This window comes from Thunnus maccoyii, chromosome 24 (genome assembly GCF_910596095.1).
Source record: "Thunnus maccoyii chromosome 24, fThuMac1.1, whole genome shotgun sequence".
NCBI classification, from domain to species: Eukaryota; Metazoa; Chordata; class Actinopteri; order Scombriformes; family Scombridae; genus Thunnus; species Thunnus maccoyii.
Genome location: NC_056556.1, coordinates 11,745,054 through 11,770,573, shown reverse-complemented (window position 1 = coordinate 11,770,573; position 25,520 = coordinate 11,745,054). Strand labels below are relative to the sequence as shown.

The window sequence follows — 25,520 nt, the reverse complement described above, 5'->3', positions numbered from 1 at the left end:
TGAGCCTTAATAGTGAGAAACTGGGATATGAAACAGGCAACTTCATTGTAAAGAGAAGGAAATCTTATATGACACACATTTAGATACTTCTCCATTTACTATGCTTTTGACAGACAAACCACTGCAGATGGCTGGATGGAGGCAAAGGGACCTCATGGGCCAGAGGGCTGAGAGGCATGCAAATATTTGCATGTGCTGCATCCTGCATTGATAAAGACATCTTTCTTAGTTCAATTGCAATAGGTAGAGAGAATTAAAGTTGGTTTCTAGGCAGCTGTACCCCTGCATTATATTGTGGTGCAGTCAGAAATCTCAAAACCTAAGCAAATTAACTTAAACTTACCTGAATGGATTGATACCCCAAGAATTAGGTCAGAAAACGGATGAACAGACCCTTTAAAGCCACTCTGACGTTCTGCGGTTGGCAAGAGTTCCATCAAAGTATCGGAAGGTCAAACGGATCAACCTCACGACATTTGCAGCAGGCCATTTGAGGGCATGAGGAGCCTGAGTCACTCATCAAAGCCACTACTGGTAGTGGTGTCAACCCCCACATCTACAAATCTGTGGCTGTGGCAGAAGACTGAATAACCTGTGCTGCGGAGCTTATGCCGTCTCAGAATACACATGACTGGACAGAACCGGAGGAGGGGACCGTCGGAGGTTGTGTTGATGTTTTTGCAGCTTGTGTGTGTGTGTGTGCAGGACCCAGTTTCAAACATCAAGACTGTGTCCAGGTTCACACACACACATAAACACACTTTTTATGACGACCGTCATATCAAAAAATAAACTCCCTCTCACACTTCATGACATACTTTTCGGGGGCATCATAACCTGGAGAAGGAAAAATGAAACCGAATACACACACACATGCAAACACACACACTCACAGGGGTATTTGGATGTTATTTCAGTGAACAGTGGGGGGGGGGGGACAAACAAACCCACAGAGGGGGAAGAGGAACAGGGACACAACCCTGGTAAATAAACACCTCATGGCCACTGCCATGGCCACACACACACACACGGAATAGGTTTACTGTAGGATGCGTGTTGATTACAGATTCATGGATAACAAAATACAAACATGTGCATGCTCCCTTTCTAACATCAAATTTATTTCTATTTTCTGTTTTCCAGAAGTTTTAAAGGTCACTGATTGGCTTTTGTGGCCCCCGGACAGTAGTTGGATTAACATGGAACCTTATGTTCTATTAACAAAGAATGATGACCCAATAATACAAGTGCTTTACATATCCACCTCACATGTTATGTCTTCTTGAAAAGGGCGATATGAATCATCCAATTACAGAATGTTTGTGGCTAATAGTCAACTAAACAAATCAGCAAGTTTTGTCTGTGAATGTTTGTCCACTTGGAGCCAGTGACATCAGTGCATTTTCCACAGTGTCAAACATTCTTTTGAGCGTGTTCTTGCTTTGATGAATGTAAACACCTTCAATCCATTTAGAGTTTGTGTAAACGGTTTGAAAATTTAAAGCAGAGCGAGCTTATTTGGACAGATAAAGTAGTCTGCATGGAGCCAAATGATAGAAGTCAGCGATAGCTTTGTGAATTCTAATATATGTAATGCTACTAATGAGCTTCATTACCCGCTACCTGTTACATCCTCACGTGGAAAGATGAAACCGCAAACACACACACACATCCAGTCAAAGTCTGAACCCAACTGTATGTAAATGTAAAAAAGCCATTCTATAAGGTCAAGAGTTGAGGCCTAAACAAACACTAACAATGAAGACAATTACCCGCAGATTGGCCTATTACCAAAATAGACTGCATTCCAGTCTGAGAGTGTGTAACCTTTGGTCCCTGTGTGTGTGTCGGTGGGCGTGTGTGTGTACCATCTGCTGCTAACGAGCTCAGAGTGAGCAGGGTCCAGGTGTGGGAGTGTTTAGTGTACACTGGGGGGGCCAAGAGAGCCTCCTGTTTGAGACACACACACACACACACACACACACAGCCTCCTAATACGGCATAATCTTGTGTGCCAAAGGGCTGACCCCGACTAGCATGAAAGCGGTGCCTTGAACTTTTTGAGTATTAGTTGGCTATTAGTTGGTAACTATGCCAACGAGCCGTTTCATGAGAACATTTTGGAATTTTACCAAGAACAACACTGTGGCTAAGGTCTGTTTAGGATAAGCCACTAAATCCACTTGGTTAGGTTTAGAGAAAGATCATGGTTTGGATTAAAATGATCACTTTGTTAAGCATAGAGAAACGTGGTGTGGGGTTAAGTTATTACATCCTTAAATTTAGGGGACCCTCATCGTCATGGCTACAATAATAACCACAGGGTTACCGTTGGGGACGATCATAGTTACATGTCGTTTTTGAGCGACTGACATTATGACCTATTGTGTTGTTTTTCTTGGAGGGACCATCTCCTCTATTTTGTGATTGTGAAGTTGTCTTACAAAATAAAAATACTTAATGCAACTTCAGGACAACATCTATATCAAGTGGTCAGCCATATTTAAATGAGTTGGGAGACAACAGGAAGTAGTCCTCTCAACTGAACTGCCACAAACCAGCCTGATGTCATTGTTTCATAAAAGCTCTGTTTTCCCCGTCTACGCTAAAGATATCGGGTAGATTCGTCGTGCCAGTCGGGATGCGGGGCACGGGGGGTGAGGTTGCCAACAGGAGGTGGGCATGGGGTGCCAGGCAGAGGCTCCACACTGAGACACATGCTTAATTAGCATCCAAGATGGGTACAGGGAAGAAGAAAAGGATGGATGGAAGGAGAAAGAGATCGTAATACAGGAGGCTAATTATGCCGTTTAGAAAAAGACAGCGGAGGAAAGCGGTTTGGAGAAGGCGAATCTGTGCATCTCAGTCACAGGATAAGAACGCTGCTTAGGCATTGTGTCAAAGCACTTGGACTCTCATTTGAGGCGTATTGTAAATATGAGCATCGCAAATTTACAGCAAAGCCAAAAGTGCTCCAAGAAATTCATTTCCTGAGCTCCGGCAATACTTTCTGATGAATGCGACAGCTGTGCTGCTCTAGTTGATTGGTGTGTGTGTGTATGTGTGAGTGTTCCAATGCGTATCATCTGGCACTGTCAAGGCATAGCTTTCTAATTTGGAAAAATGGAAAAGTGACTTTCTGCTCATTCACACTGACACACACGCCAAGCATTCTGTCAGAGCGCTTGTCAGCTGGTGAATTGCGGCGTACGCAACGACTCAACACAATTATACACTTTATAAGAGATTGTTCTGATGTGTTTAAGCTCATTTGCTTTCCCTGATGAGAATGTATTAAAAGCAGTCTGAAGATCTGCTGATTGTAAGATTTGGGTTTAGATTACACACAAACGCATGCACACGCACACGACCGCAGTGAACTCAAGACTTTAACAAAGTCTTTTGAGTTTTACAGTTTTAACACATGACTCTCATGAGAAATAGGAAATTCCCTATTATGTGTGCATGTACTGCGGTCTGGCGTGTAGTCCAGTGAGAATCTGGCTTTCTGTCAGTTTCTGTCTGTTCAAGACATTATCCATTGATAACTATACACATACACAGAGTAGACATACTGTAGATACATACAGTACTGCATATGATTCCCCCAGGTTCAGGATGAGGGCATGAACACCAAAGTCATGTCCTCTGTTTTTTTTCTGGGTCTTCTTATTTTTTTAAAATATTTTTCTTAAAATGTTAAAGTGACAAATTGCTAAAACTACTTAGTTGTATGGTGTGTTGTGAACAAAGGTTGGCATCATCTCGCCAGCAGAGCAGAACTGTGGAGGAAAAAATGATGTTAGAAGTGTACTGTTGGAGAAATTACTATATTGTTGTATTAATACTTTCATCATCAATCCAGTGTAGAAGTTCAACTGCTCAATTTTGCCTTTAAAAGAACATGATGCTCTATTGATCTGTTCTATTGACCTTTTATATGCTGTAACCACATTGTTCTGTTTTAAGTAAGATGTCACGCACCTAGTTTGTGTAGATTAAATAAGTGTCTCGTCTGTCGGGAAAGAAGAAACAGACAAGGTTATCTGAAGTTCATGATCCATGGTTCCCCTGATTCTAAAAAAAGTGATCGTTGGAAAAGGGGAAGTAAACGCAAGACCGGAAAGCTGTGCAAGACAGGCAGTCTAGTTAGAGGAAACAAGTGACTGCAGACAGAAGTGTGACTGCGCACGAGGTGCTTGTGTTGACAGTTGTGTTGGGTGGAGGCTGAAAGTATAAAGTGTTCGTGTGAACTGTTCAAGATGCTCCTCTTGCTGCAGAGCTCGGGGAAGCAGTATGAATATGCTTTAGTGACTTATTAAACATGGCTGGACTGCAAAAGAATACTGTGTCTTTTGTATTTAGTTGCCTTACTCACCTAAATAGACAAGCTGATATTTCAGCTGTAGCAACACTACTACAAGATCAGTCAACACTGTGTTTGAATACAAGTTATACTTTCAGAGCACACATGACTGGCCTTACCAATATGGTATAGGTGATGTGGATAATTTAAGAATGATAGGCCTGGCTATAGCCCTCCACAGACTGTATTCCACCTGACCTACACACGCAGAGCAAGTGACTAGGAGTTACACCACAGGAACAGAAGCAGCAACTGTGTTCATGATCTTGGCTCACAAACTATTGACCTGTATGCTTTCAAAACGTGACATGTCCAAACTTTTGCACACAGAATAAATCAGGAGTTTCTGCTCTGACATTTTCAGTGGCAATAATATTCACAGTGGGAAATAGGCTAATACATTATAATAAAGTTACACTGCACAGCAGCAACTTTCAATAAACAATTAGCCTTCCTTGCTGCAGTCACGCTGTCTGTTATCACCTATTCCAAAAGTGGCCCTTGCTGGGCCTTGCGTGAGATTTGTGCTGATGAAGGATCACATCAGGGCATATAGTCATTGTCCAAAATAAATATGTTCACAGAGAGAAGTCGCTCTCTTCTGGGTCTTAATTCCTTTTGCTCTCTAATGCTGTGCTTTCATGTATCAGAGTCTTACGATAGATCGTTGTGTGTCCAGTGATTATTACCTCATGTTTTGGATGATACCTCATTTATCACTATAATTCATTGATCAATAATGAGAAATACCTCTTGTTTTTATTTTATTGCAAATAAGAATCACATTTGCAGTATTTTGTTATTTTAATGGACATATTATGTATTGGTATATTTTGAATTTAAAGACATACTAGGTCTATGTATCTTTTCGACTATGTGATACAACTACCTTGAATCTGTGGAACATGTTAGTCATTTTTTTTGCAAAGAAGTTTGAATCAAATTGTAATTTTCCAAGTGAAAAATTTTCCAGCACTTTTCTTCCATTGCATTGAACACACCATTTTTGGAGGGTGTAGCAACCACCAAATTTAGAATTAATTATTTCCGTCCCTGCCTGGCTACCCCACACCCAAGAGTAAAAAAAAAAAAAAAAAAAAAAAAAAATTGCACACTGGGCTGTAGGCTACAGTACATTAGGTCCATCCATTTTTGGCTGCATGTCTGGGACCAGGTTGTGGTGGCATCAGAGTCAGTAAGGAAACCCAGACATGCTTCTCCCTGGCAATGCCCTCCATTTCCTCCTGCGGGATCCCAAGGCATTCCCAGGCAAGGGGAGATATGTAGTCCCTCCAGCATGTTCTGGGTCTGCCCCGGGGTCTCCTATCAGTTGGACGTGCCTGGAACACCTCCAGAGGGAGGCATCCTAACCAGGTGCCCAGACCACCTCAGCTGGCTCCTTTCAATGCGAAGGAGCAGCGGCTTTACTCTGAGCTCCCCCCGGATGTCCGAACTCCCTATCTCTCAGCCTGAGCCCAGACACTCTCTGGAGGAAACTCATTTCGGCCGCTTGTATCCGCAATCTCATTCTTTCAGTCGCTACCCAAAGCTCGTGACCATAGGTGAGGGCTGGGACGTAGACTGACTGGTAAATTGAGAGCTTTGCCTTCTGGCTCAGCTCTTTCTTCACCACAACGGTCCGGTACAACGTCCACATTACTGCTGATGCTGCACTGATCCGCCTGTCAACCTCATGCTCTTGTGACATCATCGAGGGCAATAATTCTGAACAGCTTGTTTAGGCTTGTTAATCATATAATCATCTTTCCAGATTTAATTTTGAATATATGAAAGCATGCCCACCAGAGATTAATGTGGGATTCTAGCCAGTTTTCATCTATGTGTTGGCACTGACATTATTTCCTAATTGATGATTGTTACTCTCAAAATGCATTCAAATGCATAGATTTATACTATAGTATTCCAAATTTTCTTTGGGGGAGGACATGCCCCCGAACTCCCCTCATGATCTCAGTATTTCTAAAATCCTGGCTACGGCCCCGTGTGTGTCATCACACTCCACCTCCAGGAGCTGTGAAGACAAGGCTCTTTGCTCAATGACCGCCTCCTCAGAAGTCTGACTGCTGCATTTTCCCTCCAACCTGGATGAATTTCATATTGCTGTTTTACCAGTTGCCATGGTGAGACTGAGACTTGTTTTGTGTGTTTGTTTAGTTGCTTGTGTGTGTGTGTGTGTATGCTTGCGTGTGTACACCACAGCAGTATTTCAAGGCACATCATCTGGCACGAAAGCTAGCCGTCTAATTTGGTGAAATGGGCTTCCGCCTGAAAAGCATCCATATGACAGACATCCATAATGTGTATGTGTGTGTGTGTGTGTGAGTTAATAAAGGGATCATCTAGACCTATGGCTCCAGGCTGTTATGTTAATACAATCAATGGACAAAGAATTTTACCCATTTTATCTAAACACACATTTCCTCCTCTCCCCATCATTCTCTTCCCTCTTTTTTTTTCCTTCCCCCTTCATACTCAGAAGATGTATTATGCCTTGCTCAACACACACACATCACCACACACACACACAGAAGGTCTTCCAGCTGAGTCCCAGCTCCTTGCTGAGACTAATGCCCCCTTTACCTCACATTATGCATCTCGTTGCATAATGTCCCCTACCTAACACACACACTGCCATCCAGTGATGGAGCGTTCACTTCCCACCGTCATATTAAACCTGCAGACAAAGACACACCTGCCCTCCTCGACTACCATAATATTAACATATACACACACACACACAGGCACAAAGCCATTTTAGTGAGCGGAGCAGCAGCAGCCTTGCCCCGACCATGGCTCTGATGTGCTTTCACTTCCTGGCTCCCATTCAGAGACATTAGAGCTCCCTACATTACAGAGACATGCTAATGATATCTGGTAATGCGCCGCCACTGCATTGACATGCAAAATGAGTTTGAACTCATATGTACATACAAAAAAAAAAAAAACAGAGCAACAGACTGATCATGCATGGAGTCATTTAGACTCTTCAGAGTGTGTGTTTGTGATATTAAATGCTCTGTGTGTGGGTGTTAGTATTGCTTTGATAGCTGGGATCAAACGTATGACTGTTTGTCTCTTGCCATGTGTGTTTCTGTCAAACCTCTGAGTGCCTGTTTATGTACATATGTGCATGTGCATGTCAGTGAACGTGCATATGGCCGCTGGTGTGTATTTGACCAACGTGCCGGTGTGTGCATGTTATGCTACAATGGCATGTGGTGTGTTTGACCGATGAAATGTCCTTTGAGTAAACAGCCTGTGTTTGTATGTGAAAACTCAGAGCTCAGAACCTAGATTACAGATAATTGAAACTGTATGCTCTCTCTCTCTCCCCCTCTGTCTCTCTCTCTACTCCCCCGCCTCCCTCATCTTCTGTTCCCTCAGGGATGGTTTGTTTAAGCCCCTTGTGTTGTTGGAACCTTAGACCATATCCACACTTTGAAAACAAAACTTGCCAAAATGCAGCTTTTCAAAAAACAGTGTATATGTATGTCTACACAGTCTGGAGCTGTTACATTTTGTCTTGATCGCTCATTATCTATGCCACTATGCCACAAATCTCCCATAGGTGCTCGATTGTCATGTTTCTCCACTCATTTAGTTAGATGTTTCCTTTAATTTGTCACCCGTCTGTAAGTAATCATGCAGAGTAGGAGGCGACAGAACAGAGGTTTATCCTGTCGAGACCAAACTGAGTAACCCCGGCTGTTCAACTTCTTAGCACATGATGCCTGTAATCCACCGTCGTGTTTGCCAACAGAAAGAAGTGGAAAGAGATTTAGCTGGTTTTCTACTACTTTTGCCGTTTCAGCGTGGATGGAAAATGGCCTGAAAATGCTAAGTCGCTTTTACATGTAAACAGGGTTTCCAGATTTATCCGCCTGAGCATGGACACGGCTTTAATCAATCACTTCCTGGTGTGTTTGTGTGTGGGTGAAAGTGAGAAACCTTCTATCCAAAACCTACTCAAAATGTAATTTTTTTTTTCATGTGACTGGTGTGTTTGTATGAACCATACACACATATGTTCATCAGAGGGGAGCAGTGCTTATATGTGGTTGCTTGTGTTTATGTTACCACATGTGGGGCATTCCATGATTCCTCCCTTCCTTGTCTTTTGTTTCCAGTCAAACCACAAGGCTGCACGCGAACACATATGTGCTTTAGATCATTCACAGCATTAAATTATCATTAAAATGAAATATTACCACGTTTTAGCTGTTGTTGAATAGATCAAACACGTCATTGTGTACATTTTTTCATTCATTCTCCATGTGAGCGACTTCCAGTGGGGGATGTATGGGTTCAATGCCTTGCTCAAAGGCATTTTGACTCTAAAGTGATTGAACCTGGGTCCTTTTCAGTCTCCATTCTTACATTACTTATCATGTGTCTCCCCACAGATGGCACCCAGAGGAGCCGAATCTCGACCCGCACACCAGTATGAAGAGTTGGAACGACAGTACCCCACACACTCCAGGTGAGACCGCGCTGTGTGTGTGTGTGTGTGTGTGTGTGTGTGTGCAGGAAATAAAGGGATAACTTCTAGCCACTCCCTCCCTTTGTGTCTCCCCCACTCACACACACACACACACACACACACACACACACACACGCACACGGCACAGACTAATCCTCTTTGGAGCTTATAATTAAATCTGGAGTGTTTGCCTTGGGAGTGTCTACTCATCCCAGGAATAGGACTGATCAGCTCTCCAGAGAGCAGGGCACAGGCAGGAGGATCTCACACACACACACACACACACACACATACATACATACACATGCACACACAGTCGGAGGATGGTTTGCTCTTATGAAGGATGTATAACCTCTTGTGTGGGTTTAATAGAACTGCACATGTTCCTTCTGTTTGTTTAACCGTTCTCTTGTCAAAGTAGGCACATATGCACGCGCACGCATACCTCTCCTGTTTACCATATAAGTGTTTCCCAGCAGTACCACAGCTCACATACATATCTTGTGCACACGAGTGTTTACGCACATGCTGAGAAAACGTCATCTTCGCGACGTCTGCGGCCCCAACAGCTAAGTGGAGCGTGGAGTTGCGTGGTGTGAGGAAAGTGAGAGGAGGAGAATGAGGGGAAAAGAGGGGACACCGGGATGGAGAGGAGGAGAGTGAGAAAAAGAGAACAGTCATTTCACGGGTTATTGCGCCTCCTGATATGACAGGCACCAGGGAGCACAGACATCAGCACTGGCTCAGGGGAGAACAAGGCACACTGAGAATCTGGGAGAGAGAAGAAGAGAGAAGGAGGGACATGACCAAGCAGCAGAGGGACAGAGAGATATGCCAACTATAACTGTGGAGACAAACTCTAATGGAGACAGACAGGTTGAGGGAGACTGTGATGACCTTTGACAGCTCAGCCCAAACTATACTTATGTACAGTAACACACAAAAAAAATTCAGAGTTCACACCATCTACTTATCAAGTTTCTCTGTAAGAATAGCGAAGTAAGTCCGTAAAATTGAAAATCCTCACAGCTATTCAGATTGGCAGAACAGAAAGTTGAGAGTAGCATTCTGCATTTTATTGCCGAAACGATTAGTCGATTATCCGATTAGCACTTCCACAGAAACAAGCTGCATTCGTTTTGATAATCGATTCATTGTTTGAGTCGCTTTTCAAGCAAGAAAATGCCAAACATTTGTGAGGATTTGCTGCCTACAGTAATATCCCTGTGGATTGAATCTCTGTGGGTTTTGGACCGTGTGTCGGACAAAATAAGCAATTTGAAGATGTCTATAAAGCTACTAATGGGAATTTTTCACTGTTTGCTAACATTTTATAGACAAAACAATTATTGGAAAAAAAATAATTGAAAATGAAAATAATTATTAGTTGCAGCTCAGTGTTGTTTTCATGCTTAAACTGTGTATTCCAACATATTACAAACTAGCCTCTTCCTAGTTCTGCTGAATGATGATATAAAACAGGATTTCAATGAGAAAATGTATCTGGAAACTACACAACCGGATTTGGCTTAAATGTTGGATAGATTTAAGTCTGGCTGATATGATTAGGTGTGAAGATAACAAGTCAGGTTCAAATAATGTTCATTACCTCAAGAAATTTTTAGTTTTTTAACTGTTGTTCATCCGCTCTTTGAAGTATTTTTAGGCCCAAGACCCACAGGATATCATCTTCGTTATCATCATCATTTAAAATGCATATGGTACAGTTAACATGCTTTTGGGGATATTTGCCTCAGCAGAAAAGCAAAAGCCAGAGCAACTTAAGGCAGAGGAAAAGTGAGACGATAGAGTTTGAACACTATTCAAACTCACATGTTGGTGTTCTTGTTCCTGATGTTTCTATGAAGATAAATCACAACTCCTCAGTCCCTGAAAACTCCTCCAACTCCCCCCTAGCATAAATACAGAGGCGAGAGGAGGAAGAGGGGACACAAATATATTCCGGGAATTTTTTTTTTTTTTTCATAGAGGGGGAAAAAAACAAGAAAAAGAGAGAGCAGACACCGCAGTGAATTGAATGCATTTTTCAAAGTGGAGCTGAACTTTGTGCAAAATCCCCCCGGGGGCCGCCATTATTGAAAGCCATTTCCTCTCAAAATGAGTGTGGCTCCACCATTGGCCTGGCTCTCATTAGCATACATTTGGCCTGCCTTTGTGTGGAGCCGGCTGGGGCTGCAGCTGGAGGGGTGGGAGTGAAGGAGGTGAGTGCGAGTGTGAGTGTGTGCATGGATTGAACAGGAGATGTAGAAAAGCACCTCACAGATGGGAGCATATGGAGAAAGCGTAGAGGGAGAGGTAAGAGTCAGGAGGATGCGGATGAAATCGAGACGGAATCAAGGCAGGCATTGGAATATTTCACTTTCAGTGTTGTCTAAGTGTAAATACGTCCACGCACATTTTAGTTCTCCTAACGAAAGCACACAAGTATGAAGTGTTTGTTGTATATGAGTGTTGGTGGAGTTTCATCTTTTTTTCCCCATAGGTTCAAGTGATTTGGACTCTTAGTAGCCGTAAGGAATACTATATGTTACCTACTTACTTTTTTCAGTGTATTGGAAAACCAAGATCTCTGTGGCTATTCCCATTTCCCAAATCAAGAGTATCTTTGGACCTGTAGGAGCGGATGCCAAAGTAGCTGTGTTGATGGAAAGAAAGTAGACCTCAGCCTGAGACTCAGCGCCGTGGGCTACTGCACGGCAGCCAACGAGAGGAGCTGAAGTCAAGGAAAGAGGATTTGGAAAGAGGGCTGGAAGTGGCAGTGTGGAGAGGTTTGCCCCAGGGAGGGTGATAGTGCTACTTTGGCTCTTACCTCCCTCTCCATTGGCCATTAACGCCGGGGTTCAGCTCAGCCTCCGGATAGGCTCCAGCTCAGGGACGCACATGCACACACACATGGCCATATGGAGGTTATTAACATCATTACCAATTCAAAGCAGCAGGTCATGGGCGCGGCGACCCAGCCCCGGGTTATCCAATCAGAGCACCCCCTGACCCACTCCCCCAAGGTGATTGGATTAGGGGGCCAGGTTGGCGCGACAACGTTGCTGGCCGGGGCTGATAATTGGCTGATTAATGTGCAGCCCATGGCCAGTGAGTCAAGGAGCAGAGGGCTCCGGTCAGGGGACCTTTCTGGCATCGTGAAGCTCTTGTCACATCTGGACAATGAAGTTGATCCACTGACAAGAACACAAGATGTGTGTATGTGTGCAAGTGATTGAGGTCTTCAAGGGTCCGTTGAGTTCCTAGTAACCAAGAACAAACACTTGACTCGAGTCGGGCCAAATTATATTGAGTCTCTGGATCAGTTCTTATTATCCTTGGGTCTGTTTTGGACTGGTCCTATCCCCTCTAGAATCATGCCTCTTGTTTTTTTTAGCCATGATAGCAGCTTGGCTGTATTGATGGTAATGTCAGTCAGTCGGTCCACCACTTTGGTCCAGAATAAAATATCTCAACAACTTTTGGATGGATTGCCATGAATTCATGGTCCCCAGAGGATGAATCACACTGGCTTTAGGTGTCAAACTAAGGTTGACATTTGTAGTTTTGAGTGAAATATCTCAGCTATTCTATGGACTGCCGTGACATTGGGTTAAGACATTCATGTTCCCCACAGGATGAATTGTAATAACTTCGGTGATCCCTTCACTTTTCTAAACATTATCTAAAAATCAGCATCTCTGTGAGCATGTTGACATTGCTGACACTTGCATTTCAAAGCCACAGTGTACAGCTTCACAGAGGCTCTACTGTGGCCAGAGACTCTTAGTGTGGTTAAAAATTAATTTATAGAAGGAGGGTTTGGGTACATTTTTCCCATGTCCGTTTGGATCAGGTCCAAAATTGTGGATCGGGAAGACCTCTAGCGAGCACATCTGTTTCCATGTGTATGACGGAACACTCAGCACTCTATCAAGCGCTCTCTTCCCCTCCTTTAAAAACAGAGGGCAACTTTTTGATTGTCCTCAGCATGTTTAGTATTCTCCGGTGTGTGGGAAAGTGTCCCTTAAGGACTCTCTTCTGACCTTCCTGAAAAGTGCACACGCACTAACGCATGCACTTCCCAGACTTACAGCCATTTGGTTTTCTCCACCATGTCTCAGGATGTGAACCTTTCCACACTGGTTGTGTCCGCTCAGACCCTAATGAGCCACGTCCAGACTGGACACATCAAGCGAAACAGAATAAAGTAGAATAGATGACTCAGCCCCCCTCTGAGTGAAAGCAATCTGTCGATTAGAACAGGATGAATAAATAAGGAAATATGAGAAGAATATTACGAATAAAAACCCTCTAAATTGCTCATATTTTCTCATTCAGTTCTGCTTCACTGTCTATTTTTGTCAACTGGAAATAAGCTCCCAGAATTTCACTGTTACCTCGCATGGATGGGCGGCTTTATTTATTGCAAGGGTATGTTATCATTTTAGCACAGTAATATTGTTACCCTGTAGTTTGGTGCTCACGATGAATTCGGATGGCTTTTTCAAGGTCAGCGGAGAAATCATATTTTCTCTGCACTCGCTCCCATCTTTATTAAAACCCAATCTTGCCTCTCACAGCTTCATAAGTGATCAACTGTTTCCCCACCCGCTGCTGTCCAGCTGTCGAATGACTCACTTCAAACTCACCCAACTCAGTTAGAGTTATTGTCTCCATAACTCATTTAATTTCTCCGGTCCTGGAGAGCTCAAAGTATTTTTTTTTTCATAATAGTTGTCCTGCATTTGCCCCACAACTGCTGCTGATGTCTTTCCAGGACCTTGCGTGATTGGTTTAAAAGGTGATGTGACCCCCCCTCTTTTATTGTTAAATAAGCAGCCCAAGAGCATCTGAAGCAATGTGCGGATTATTTTCCCAAGAGGTGCCGTGACCCTTTTCTTATTTGCGGGCCTTTTATGAAAGAATGGGCCCCGTCGGTGTGCAGAGGCAGCAATGTTTGTCCAGCTAACGGTGTTTGTGCTCAGACACAGGAGAATGTAATGGAATCAGCACAGCAGTAGGAAATGAAAGGGCTTTAGCCAGCTCTGTCACATGCACAGCTGAGGCACCAGTGGTTCTACCTATTTACAATAACTTGGCTCTCTCTATTCTCTGCATTTTTCCTCTGATTCCATCAATCCTTTTGTCTGCATTTTTTATGTCTCTTCTGTTTATATCTCTCTTTCGTCTCTTTGTATCTCGTCTCGCTTTCTGTCTTCCCCCCTTTTCTCTCTATCCCTCTCTCCCGCAGTCTCTCAGCTCTGTGTACGGGGGGGGGGGAGGAAATCATCGCTTTATAAATAAAAGATATATACTTTGAGGTCTTGGAGCTCTGCGTGAGCTCGGAGAGAAATACAAAGACTGTCATGTACAAGTCTGCATGACATTCAGTACACAAATACATATGGACGGGCAGCTCTGTGGTAGAGATACAGGAGTCACTGTGAATTCAAATATTCTCCTCCTTGCCCAGGATAGGATAGGATAGAATAAAATAGAATAGAGTAGAATAGAATAGAATAAGCATACAGTGAACTTAGTGTGAACTGTCAGGGCTCTGAGAAATTGAATATGAGTTGCGGATAGCGTAAAAGTTTCTGCATTTAGTGAAAAAGAAATCCCATCTGTTTCTGTCATTAACAGTTACTTTTCTGCTTTTCCCAGCACGTCTCTATTACACGATCACTCTCCCTCTTGGAGTACTGTCCAAGAAGTAAATCTGACCTTCGGCCTCCATACTAATGTCTGCTTGTACATGTGGTGGTCCAGGAAAGTCTTTTTTTTTTTTTTTTTTTTTTGCACTCTTAGTCTTAAATGTGGTGGGAAGCAGTAGAATAACATGAAGTTGAATATTGTAGAACAGTTGAATAAATGGAGATTGATAGTCGTCTGAAGCATGACATCACTAAAATGATGGATGAGTCATTAAATGTTCCTATGAGCTTTAGGGGGGAGCACCTATACATAAGTTTACATACAGGCTGTTTGCCCTGGTGCCTCCTGTCTCTCCTCACCTTCTCATTTCTACCCGAAAGCTCCCACTCTGCAGTGGGACCCGCCGCTACCTGCAGCCGTTACTGTTCAACATTCCCTGTCATTGCTCGCTATATAGTAGCACAGAGTGTAAACATGGGTCCATTTAGATGAGGCACGTGTGTCTAGGTGAGAGCCAATTTCCACCGCTGTTGTTGACATAGGCGGGTTTGATTAGCAGAGCTGCCTCAGCGGCCAGGGCCAGAGTGGCTAATGGTTTCCTCTGCTGTGGAGCCAGCCAGGCCTGCTGTGTGTCTGTAGCACTCAGGTAGCACAGCACCATTAACTCTTTGACTTGTGTGTGTGTGTGTGTTCGTGTGCGTGTGCAGAGTTTGGACAAGGATGAATTTGGAGAATCAGGAGAATGCATCATGCGCTAATTAATATGTCAACTTGTTAAATATGCTGTATTTCATCTTTTAAATAAACACATTTTACAGTAATTGATGAACACTCTTCAGACCAGAGGAAATGTTTTGGCTCTGACTAAACATGTGTATCATCTAGAAACCACTAATATGGACAATAGTTTCATTACTTTAAACTAAACTACAGGGTGAATAAGGTAAATTAAGGCTTTGCCATTAATTTTTTCTGTAGCTTCACCTGGAAAAGTGAGTACGGCCATGTATATGAGTGTCTGTGTGCGTGACAGTGTTTGGCAGTGAGGTGCAGCAGCTGCTTTTTGCCAAGCAATTAATGTATTTTGCATGCAATGCATGTCTGTTCCTTGTCTCTTGACTAACAGGTGAGCACATAACTGGCAGATGTGCTTACATATGCATCTGTATTGCATCTGTATGTTCTCTACATCTCTTCAGTGAGAACATTAATGAATTAAACATGCAAATGTCATTTAGTTGAGTAATATGTGCTCATTTTTATGTACACGTGTGAGAACAAATGAAGACATTATTTACGCAGACAAACTTAAACTTCAAGCAGAAGTCAAGGTAGGTTAATGATAATATATAGAATAGAGTATCATTGGCTGCCTCCAAAGCTCTAGATTGATCATTTTGCACTCATTTCCCTTTACTTCCATCACAAAAACACAGAAAAGCATAAACAGGTAATTCAAGCAACATAATTTTATTATCTAACATACAGTTTCTGTGAATAATACCTTACATGTTCTTCATATTTAGTTTTTTGTGTATGTGTGTATTTGTGTGTGTGTGTGTGTGTGTGACAGAGACACATGGTTGTTTTCCAGCTGTTAAGTGTAAAGCACTTATGAGGACCGGTGGTATTTGGGGGACCAGGATGGGAAGTGTGGGGGTCTAATAAGGAATTGGGATTGGGAGGGGAGGGTGAGTTGGGGTACTAATTTCCTCCTTCCGTTTCCTAGGGGCAGGTGCAGAATAACCCCCATCCCCACCCCTCACGCTACCACCATACACACAAATTCTTCGCTGTCATAACGCGGAAGCGATGCCTAAATGGCAAAACACACACACACACACACTCTCACAGCTCCAGATGGACATACACACATTTTTCTCTCACTGTAGAGCATGTAATCATATACACTCCCAACACATTCACATGCATGTAATCATGGATGTAATATTCGGCCCGTCATTTACTCTCACCACACACACACATACACACACACTCAGAGGGTGGTTGGAAGTGTGGTATATGGTGCTGATGTTCTCGACGTGTGAGTCAGATGTATTACAGCTTTCCACTCTAGTTGGTCCCGGTGGTTCACATCACACCCTGCTCTGCTGCTCTATATAGACCTCAGAGGGACAGTCGGGTGTCTACATCTGTCTTTCTGCCTGTCTCCTGCTTATACATGGCTCGTCTTCTTCAACACAGAAACTCACTTTCTTTTTTTTTCTTTCCGTCTGCCTGTCCCTTTCTTTACACAAAATCCATTTCCTGGTTTGATTTTCGCGAATGCGTCAAATTTGACGAGCAAGTAGAAACAGGAAAATTCAATAAAATTTCCCCCCAAAATGGTTTTCACGCTCGCTCAAATTGGAAGATTTCTATAAAGAAATTACATCATGAAGACTCTAAGGATGGAAACACATTTGCTGGTGAATGAGGAAGTAGAAAAAAATAGTTCAGCTTCTTGTCAAACTACCAAAATCAGAACCGGCTTTGGGAAATGTTTTCTGTAAATTATCTCTTCAGCACAGCCCTCCAGTCATGTCATACCTGCCGTCACTCCCATGTGTGTGTCTGTGCAGTAAATAGTAGCTTTATTGGTAACAGCTGTATTACAGTATCATACATCATTAAATAACAACAGAGAATAACAACCTACATTTTTTTCCTCCTTTTTTGTCATTCATTCAAACCTACTTATTTATTTGTTTCATCATAGCTCACGGAAAACATCTCATTTGCATTTGTTTTTTTCCATTTTTTTTTTATTTTGACATTTCAAAAGTGTGCGTAAAACTTGCTTGACAGCTGAATGGAAAAACTCCTACTGTCTGCATGTGTCGTGTTGTCATAAGCTCCTTTCAAACTAGATTAGCGTTACTGGCGGAGATCCTTTAATAGTCATTACCGATGGCAACAAACATTTTAATCCGGCAGGCGTCTGCCATGTTTGACATGTTTTTTGTTTTTTTTTTTGGGGGGGGGGGGGGTTTGTCAAAAGTAAGAGCTCTGGAGGAAATTTTCACCCTTCCTTCAGCAAACTGTAAGTCAATTGTTGTGTTTTTAGCGGCAGACGGGTAAACCAGTACACACTGTGATCTTTTACATCTGCATTAATGATTGGAGAGAAGTGCATTACAGCAGTCCCTCCCTTCTTTTGTGTTTTCTATTTTAGCTTAATTTAGTTTAAGTCCTTGTGTATCTTATGTTCTGGTATGTTCATTCCTTTTCTGTTCCCCAGATTCATATGGTACATAGCACACATACTCACTGCTTAAGTTACGCAAGCTAACACATAAACAGAGATCTCATTCTGACACTTCGAATACACAAACACAACCATGCACTCTTCTCTGGCTCGCACTCACAGAGGCACACATACTCTCAAAGTGTTTTATGCGGATCTGCTAAATGAAATCATAATTTACGTCAAATTGAAATATTCCGGACATTCCGCGTGGTTTGAGGACATTTCAGGTTAGCAACGGCAGACTAAACGCATTCACTCCCCTCCGTCTCGCAGCCAGGCTGAAGCCAGCTGTGTGACCCAGGGATGAGGAACTCCCCGTGGGTCACTGAGGCCCGTGGACCCCCTAATCCCCCCAGCTGTTTGGCCGGACACACACAAACACACACATAAATGCTCACATATGGTTGCAGGCAAACATAAATTGATTTTTACGCAGCATTTTTACAATAAGTTTAGATATGATTGATTCTCGAGCTAAAATGAGGGTTAATAAATGTTCTTAAGACTCCGTCCGACACTCCTCTTCCTGAAGAAACATAAATACTCCATATGACCTTACAGCCCATACACAGCTACCAGTCCTGAGCTGCTCCTCACATCATGTCAGGGTCAAAGGTCATTCAGACATATCTACTGTGGAACAAAAGGAATTTATCCTACTTCATTTAACCCTGTATCATCCAGAAATTGGACAAAGAAAATATTTAGGAGTTGGCTCATGTCTATCCTGTTTGGTTTGGTTCAATTATTCTGGTGTGAACTAAACAACCAGACCATCCCTCATTACTTTACAGTATTGATATTTGGGAAGTGTGCCAAATTTCATGAGTAGATGAGAAGAGAATGAGAAAGGAGGAAAAGAGGAGATGAAGAAGAAGGTTTGAAAGGATATTAAGGGGAGAGGACACAGGTGATGGAGAGAGAGAGGAAGATGAATATTCAAGTGGAAATCAAAGATTGCACTGACAGGGGAGGAAAAAATGAGGAGAATGATGGGATGAAGAAAGGGGAAGCCGGAGGAGGTTCCTGTCGGTTTGGGTGGCCCAGGTGTTCTCCCTCCTCTCTCCACATATCACTCCATCCCTCTTTCTTCCCTTCTCTTTGCCTCCCCTGGTGGCCTTCACCGTTTAATCTGGATTAATGAGGAAGTTGACCTTCTTCTCTCTTTCTCTCTGGCTCTCCGCACTTCTGCTTCACTCCTCCTCACCGGGCTTTACATGGAGGAATTTTTACCCAGACTCCCTCCACATCTGCTTCTGTCTCCCTGCATCTTAATTTCAGATGAAATCTCTTTCTCACTGTTCTCCTTCCACCTCTCAGATTCCACTTTTTTTCTGCTTTTCTTCCTTATCTAAAGCTTTGGCAGTGCATGTGTGTATCTGTGTGTGTGTGTGTGTGTGTGTGTGTGTGTGCAACTCCATCTTTCCTGCTCTGCTGACTGACAAGGCGGTGCTGTTCATTCTCGGGACCACCTGTGTATCCTGTCCCACCATTCTGTTTGGGTGGTCAGGCCTCCCAGCCCTCAGGAAAAAAAAAAACACACTCTACTGATATCTGTGACACACACACACACACACACACACACACATATAGAAATCCACCTCACCACAGTCCGTGAATATCCTCAAGGGAAGTCTGCTTATGCACAAGTGCAGACACACACACAAGCAAGCTGTGTGCTACCTAATCTGTGGTGAGTGAGTCATTCTAATTGTCCAGTCAACAGGTGCTGAGCTGGACTCGAGGGAGTGGATAGAGGAGACGCAGGGATATGATTGCAGAACAAGGGAGAGGCTAAGCTCAAAGCTTCTGTATAATAACTACAGTGGGAGCCATTGTTGAAGAGTGGGGAGTAAATGTCTAATTGTGTTTCTGATTGGTCTGTGTCTATCTATATTGTCTACTATAATAGCAATTTGAACTGCTGCCGGTGAATGAAAGCTTTGCTGTTTGAGGCTGTTCGGACCAACAAAAGCTCTGTATCAAGAAATAATCAGGTTACTGTTGACTTTGCAAAATACTCCAGTTACTTCAGTGTTATGTATACAAGAAACCCAGTTTCTGTAATCAGGGTTGGGGGTTGCCCAGCTTTGTGCCAAATATACACATAACAAGCTTTCTGAGCCACTGTTTACATGTATGCATCTGCAGGACAAGATGAATGAAAAGATCATTTATATTCTAAATAATGAAATTGAAAGTTTGACTTAAAGTGAACCTGACAATAAGGAGTCTTTAGAAATTTAAATAAGTTGGTTTCTACCACTGAACAGACTATTTTCATAAATTCAGACACTTGTGCTGTTAATTAAAATGTTCCACCAAAATCAGTCAGGGAGCGGTATTTTCTATCCCCCATACAACTGAACAGCATGTAAACATTACCTGCATGTATACAGTGTGTACTGGCGTGCACTGCACTACCTTGTGCATGATCTTTATTATGTGGGATATATTAGGGCTGCAACTAATGATTATTTTCATTAATAATTAGTCTGTCAGTTATTTTCTCAATAAATAAATGTGTCCTATAAAATGTCAGTCAGGCCCAAGATGCATCCTAAAATATCTTGTTTTGTCCCGACCAGTCCTCAACCCAAAGACATTCATTTTACTATCATAAAAGACTAAAGAAACCAGAAAATATTCTCATTTAAGAGGCTGGAATAAAAGAATTTAAAATGATGAATCAAATTAGTTTTCCAGGCTAACTCTGGTGATTTCATTTTTTCTGCTCATCAATGAGCATTGCCCCTAAACTAACTACCAAATAAACTAATAAAATAAGTAAAATTAGGTTGGATTTTACAAGAACCAGGTCACTGCAGTTCATGTTAACTTGTCTGATTTCCTGCGGTTGATCCCGTCTCAACCTTTGCTGCAGCTCCGTCCAGCAATGCACTACTTTGGTCAAACACCAGCATGTGCACATAAACAGAGTACTTTGTAGCATGTAGCTTGTAGCATTGTGCTAATTTACCTAAAACAAATTAACTGCTGCCATGATAACTTTCCAAAGTTGTAAAACCCTAACTTAGAGAAGATTCAACCAATGTGTTGTGGTTTCAAACTAGACTTCCTCCTTCTCCCAGTTAACCAGTAGCAATACATCTACACTAACACAGACCCTTGAGATGTTTCACTGGAAAACAGGTTTGATGTGGTTCATGTTAAAGCTGTCAGGAAAGTTTGTTTGGAATAAACAGAAAAGGTTTGTAGCCTATACAGTAGTTTGTTTGAGTGAACGAACGTAATGCCAAAAGTGATCATTTATGATGTTGACACGACTCCTGCAGATCACCACTTTTAAAAATAGGAGAGTTTCACTTACATCATGGCCGATGAAGACCTGACTTTTAGATTTGCTTACTCGCTCTGGCTAGACTTATGTGTCACTCAGCACTGGAAACAGCACATAAGATGGAAAACATTTGAATTGGGCCCGTGAAAGGTGAGCAGCCCTCCCTTCTCTTTGCTCCTCTTTCTCTCTCACTTTCTCTCCGGTTCCCTCTCTTTCTCAGTCTCTCCATCTCTCCGAGGCCCGCGTGTCGCCTTACCCAGGGGTTTAGCCCCTAATCACCCACAGCTAGTGGGAGGGAACCGGAGACTTCCAGCTGGCTGCCTCGTTACTGCAGACCCCTGGGACACACACACACATTCCTGCACACACAAGCTAAACACAGACACACATCCTCATATGTGCTTACCGAGGCATTTGCTGTTATCTCTTGGCATCTCTCCATCCACGTCCCCCCCACAACTCGATCCTGCCAAGGCCACAGCCTCACCACGTAAACTGAATAACAGCAGGAGGCTTACCGTGAGTGAGGGCCAAATCTCTGGCACGTCCTCTACTCCAAACCAGTTTAAACCAGTATTAAATATTGTCTTAGTAAACATACAGTCACTACTTTCTCATTTTTTTGCTCAGACAATCATTTTTCTCTTTCAGGAGGGATCCGTATGATTACCCCTCTCACTCCAGAACTGCGCCAAGAGAGCCCGCCCCCTACCCGGGCCACTACCATGACCAACCCGTCTCCAGCCACCCGGGCCGTGTGCCGCTCCCCCAGCCGGCATCCGGCAACCCACGCTACTACCACACATCTCCCCACCAAGGTCAGCGGCACCGTGCGGCGGTAAGGCAGGACGTTCCACCTTCCCCCACCGCAGGCCAAAGGGGGCGGCACTACTACGAAGCCGTCGGAGGGAGAGGAGACGGCTACCGGCAGGCCAGCCCCGGCCGCTACACCAGCCCGGTGAGGTACCCCGACGCCAAGGAGCGCTACGCCAGCCCAGAGCGCTACGGCTACGGAGACGAAAGGCAGCCAGAACGTGGAAGGCGGAAGAACCCCATGATAGGTGCGGTTTAAGAGGGTAGTCGTGAGCGACCAAACCCCAAAAATGAAGTGAACTTGAGTCATTCATACAAAGAATATATAAATAGCTCCACATAATACCAGCTGTCACCTAGACTGCCAATGTGAATAAATGAGATTTTGCCATATTGATTTATCTGAAAGCAATAAGTGACGAGGTGAGAGGCTAAACTAGGGCTTATTTTCAGAACCATCTGTCTCCACAAGCCAAGGCAGATTTAACAAGCACTCATGTGCATGTTTATATAATCATATTTGCAACAGCTTCTGTATATTTGCAAGCATGTCGGTGTATATAACAGGATATTATTTTGATTATGTAGAATTGAAATTAAATTAAGGGCAATTAACTTAATTATATAGACATATAGAGGAAACTTTAGTGCCATATGTTGTATAGAATCACCTCTATTCTAGCAAACCGGGCAGTGCTGACTTGCATTTTGCACAAGCTGATCAAACTGAAGGAAATAAAGAGGGACCACCTTGACCCAGCAGGACTGCAATAACGTAAGAGACACAGGAAGTCAATGCCGACAAACAGGAAAAGGAACTCCCCTTCAAAGTGTCTTCTTGTCCTTGATGTTTTTGTCGCTTGGACTTCCTTCACATCCTGCTATCACATTTTCGTTTATTTTTTTTTTTTTTGCATTTTTACCTTTGATTAATTAGCTGTGGATGTGGCTGATTTGATAACTTTTACTGTACATTTGTTAACCGTATAAATGCATCGCATATGAGATTATTTGTTATTTTTGTGGTGTTGCTATTAAACTCTAAAAAGTCGTGATCTACACATAAAACTACAGACTATGAAAGATGCTGTGCAGCTAATAAAGAAATAATTTTATCCTATAACATATCATTGATAAAAGTCATTGCACTGAAAAGTCACTTAATGTTTTAATGGTGGTTTGATTTAAACATGCTGTCAAATAAATGCATGCTTTTTTTTTTTATATACAGATATTTTTCATTAAATTTTTTGAAATTCTCCTTCTGTGCTGCACTGAGTCATTTCACCCTATTTCTGTTTCATTGAACCAATTAGCCAGGCTATGCATATTTTAAACATCCAACACCATGACTCAGCACTTTAAAAAATTCATTACAATATTAAGCTTAATTTCTCTGAACACAATCTCCAGATACATTTGCCCTGTGAGATGACTGATAAGAGTAGCCAGCGTTCTGATAATGACTAAATCATCCTCAACAATTAGACGCAGGGAAATCTCCACTAGAAAATGATTACTGCACAATTTGCTCTCAGAAATAAAGATGGCACTGATTGGTGAAATTAGTCTGGAAATGGGGAATAATTAGAGTGTGGAGAAGGCTTTTTCTATCAGTTAGTGTTTAATTAGCATCAAGGCCAGCAGGGACCAGGCCTCTGCTGATCTGTCTAGTCTCCGCACTGCTCTGACCCTCTCCTGTCTGTGCTCAAATAGACCTTTTAAACCGGCGAGTGCGGAGGCAGATAAACGGTTGATCAATCGTTTTATTCTAACCGATTTTAAGCAAATGAACTCTTTCCCTGATAGTCGCCGCGCATGTCAGTGATTCTAACCTACTTCAGGAGACAAACAAGCTATCGGATAGAGTAATAATAATAAACAAATGCTTATTATAACACATTTTTCACAAACCAGAATAGATAAAAGGCAGATAAACAATGAAGGGAAAAAGCTGAGCAGCTGTCTGTTGACCATCCTGTGATAACAAAACACAGAATTTCTTTTTAATACCTTGAACTAATCTAGCACCTGCAAAGAGGCAGTCTGTTGAATAAAAATCTTACAATTTTAAAAATGTGATAAGGGGTTGTTTCCCCTTTTTGTTCTTAAGATGGAAGTATTTCAGTCACACTTTTAAACACCCCTAGAGAGGCGGTTTGCATGTTTTAGTTCATTAGCAGTCACATGTACCGTGGCTTTACCATTACCAACAACATTACTGTGCCATGATAATGACTTGGTAATATACCATTATGCCATGGTAATGCAGTTGCAAGCGTGGAACATTTTAAAAAGCTCCCTTTAGTGGGTCATTCAAAGACACTCCTGTATCTGAAATTTGAATGTCAGCTGGAGGAAACGTTGCATTTATCTGCAATGTAGACAAAAAATGAGAGAATATGAGATGTGCCAACAGGGAGAAAATACTTTAAACCTTCCTCACTAGTACATAAAAACCTTAAAATTAAAGGTAAAAGCTATTATAGAGGACAAAGGGCTGCATGATGGAGGCAAAAAAGTAAAAAAAAAATTGTAAGCAACAGTTTTTATGGAATATTTAATGTAAAACACACCAGTTTTTGCATGTTTCGTGTCACCCAAAAGCCTATCCAATCCATACAGTCATCATTTAGATGCATCAAAATTCAAATCATCCAAATTCAACCTGAATTTCAAAATTCGGTCTTAAGTGGAGGTCAGTAAAAGCCACGTCGTCTCATTCTCACTGAGGGCAAAGCAACTTACAGCACTTAATCTGGCTTCACTCGGCCATTCACTGTACATTAAAGAATAACTACGTAGTAAACAGCCTCCTTCAAGTGCTTGTGGTCAGTTTGCTGCCAAAGACAATAAACAACAGCGAGTGAACATCCAAGAATTAATTGCATTTAACATCCATTAAATAAAAGCTTTGAAATCACTGTCAGGAGTCGTCTGCTGTAACACACGTCTTAGCAGAAATTACTCTTCCAGCCGCAGTTTATGTAATCAGTTACAGTGTGTGCGTGTCTTATGAGTGTCTCCCCCTTTGTTCATGGTCATCCTGAAAGAATTTATCACATGACACACACACACACACACACACAGACTGGATGCGGTCACGGCCGCTGATATTCAGACAGACATCGTTTTCATGCCTCATATCAGCTCACACACTTGCCATGTGAAGAACTTTTTTTTTTTTCTTCCCACTGCCTGACCTTTGATTTAAAGTACCCTCCCTTAAAAGCTATTTGTCTATTCTCTACACCCACCCTCCTTTTGTTGAAGTTCCTTGACGATTCTGCTCATTTCCTTTTGGCTTTTTTTTTTTTTTTTTGAAAATTCACTTACATTTTCCTCTTGTATTATGAGGAGGGTTTTTTTTTTTTTGGCGTGAATTAATTTGACACCTCATAAGCCTACAGTCTTGTTGCAGTTCCTGAAAAAGAAAGGAGAAAAAAAAATGCAGAAGCACATGCTGTTCCCCAGTCGATTGTCATGAACCACGGGTTGAGGGAGAATTCCCTGGTTATGTTCTCTTAGCATTACCTATTCTGCCGGCGCCCCTGTCGAACACCTTAGCTTGTTAGCATGTGTCAATCAAAAGCCGTGCTCTGGGGAGGGCAAAGTGGAGAGCTGAAACAGT

The 25,520-nt window shown here is 42.5% G+C and overlaps 1 protein-coding gene across 7 annotated transcripts in view; it reads left to right on the top strand.

Annotated features, from left to right (window-relative positions):
- Window positions 1–23,150, top strand: part of pard3ba (par-3 family cell polarity regulator beta a) — a 164,235-nt gene extending 141,085 nt beyond the window's left edge. For all 7 annotated transcript variants that reach the window (XM_042405179.1, XM_042405180.1, XM_042405178.1 and 4 more), the window contains 2 exons: window positions 8,791–8,867; window positions 21,728–23,150. In XM_042405179.1, the coding sequence (XP_042261113.1) occupies window positions 8,791–8,867; window positions 21,728–22,148 (498 nt within the window). In that variant the 3' untranslated portion in view covers window positions 22,149–23,150. The remainder of the gene's footprint in view (window positions 1–8,790; window positions 8,868–21,727) is intronic.
- Window positions 23,151–25,520: the final 2,370 nt, after the last annotated feature.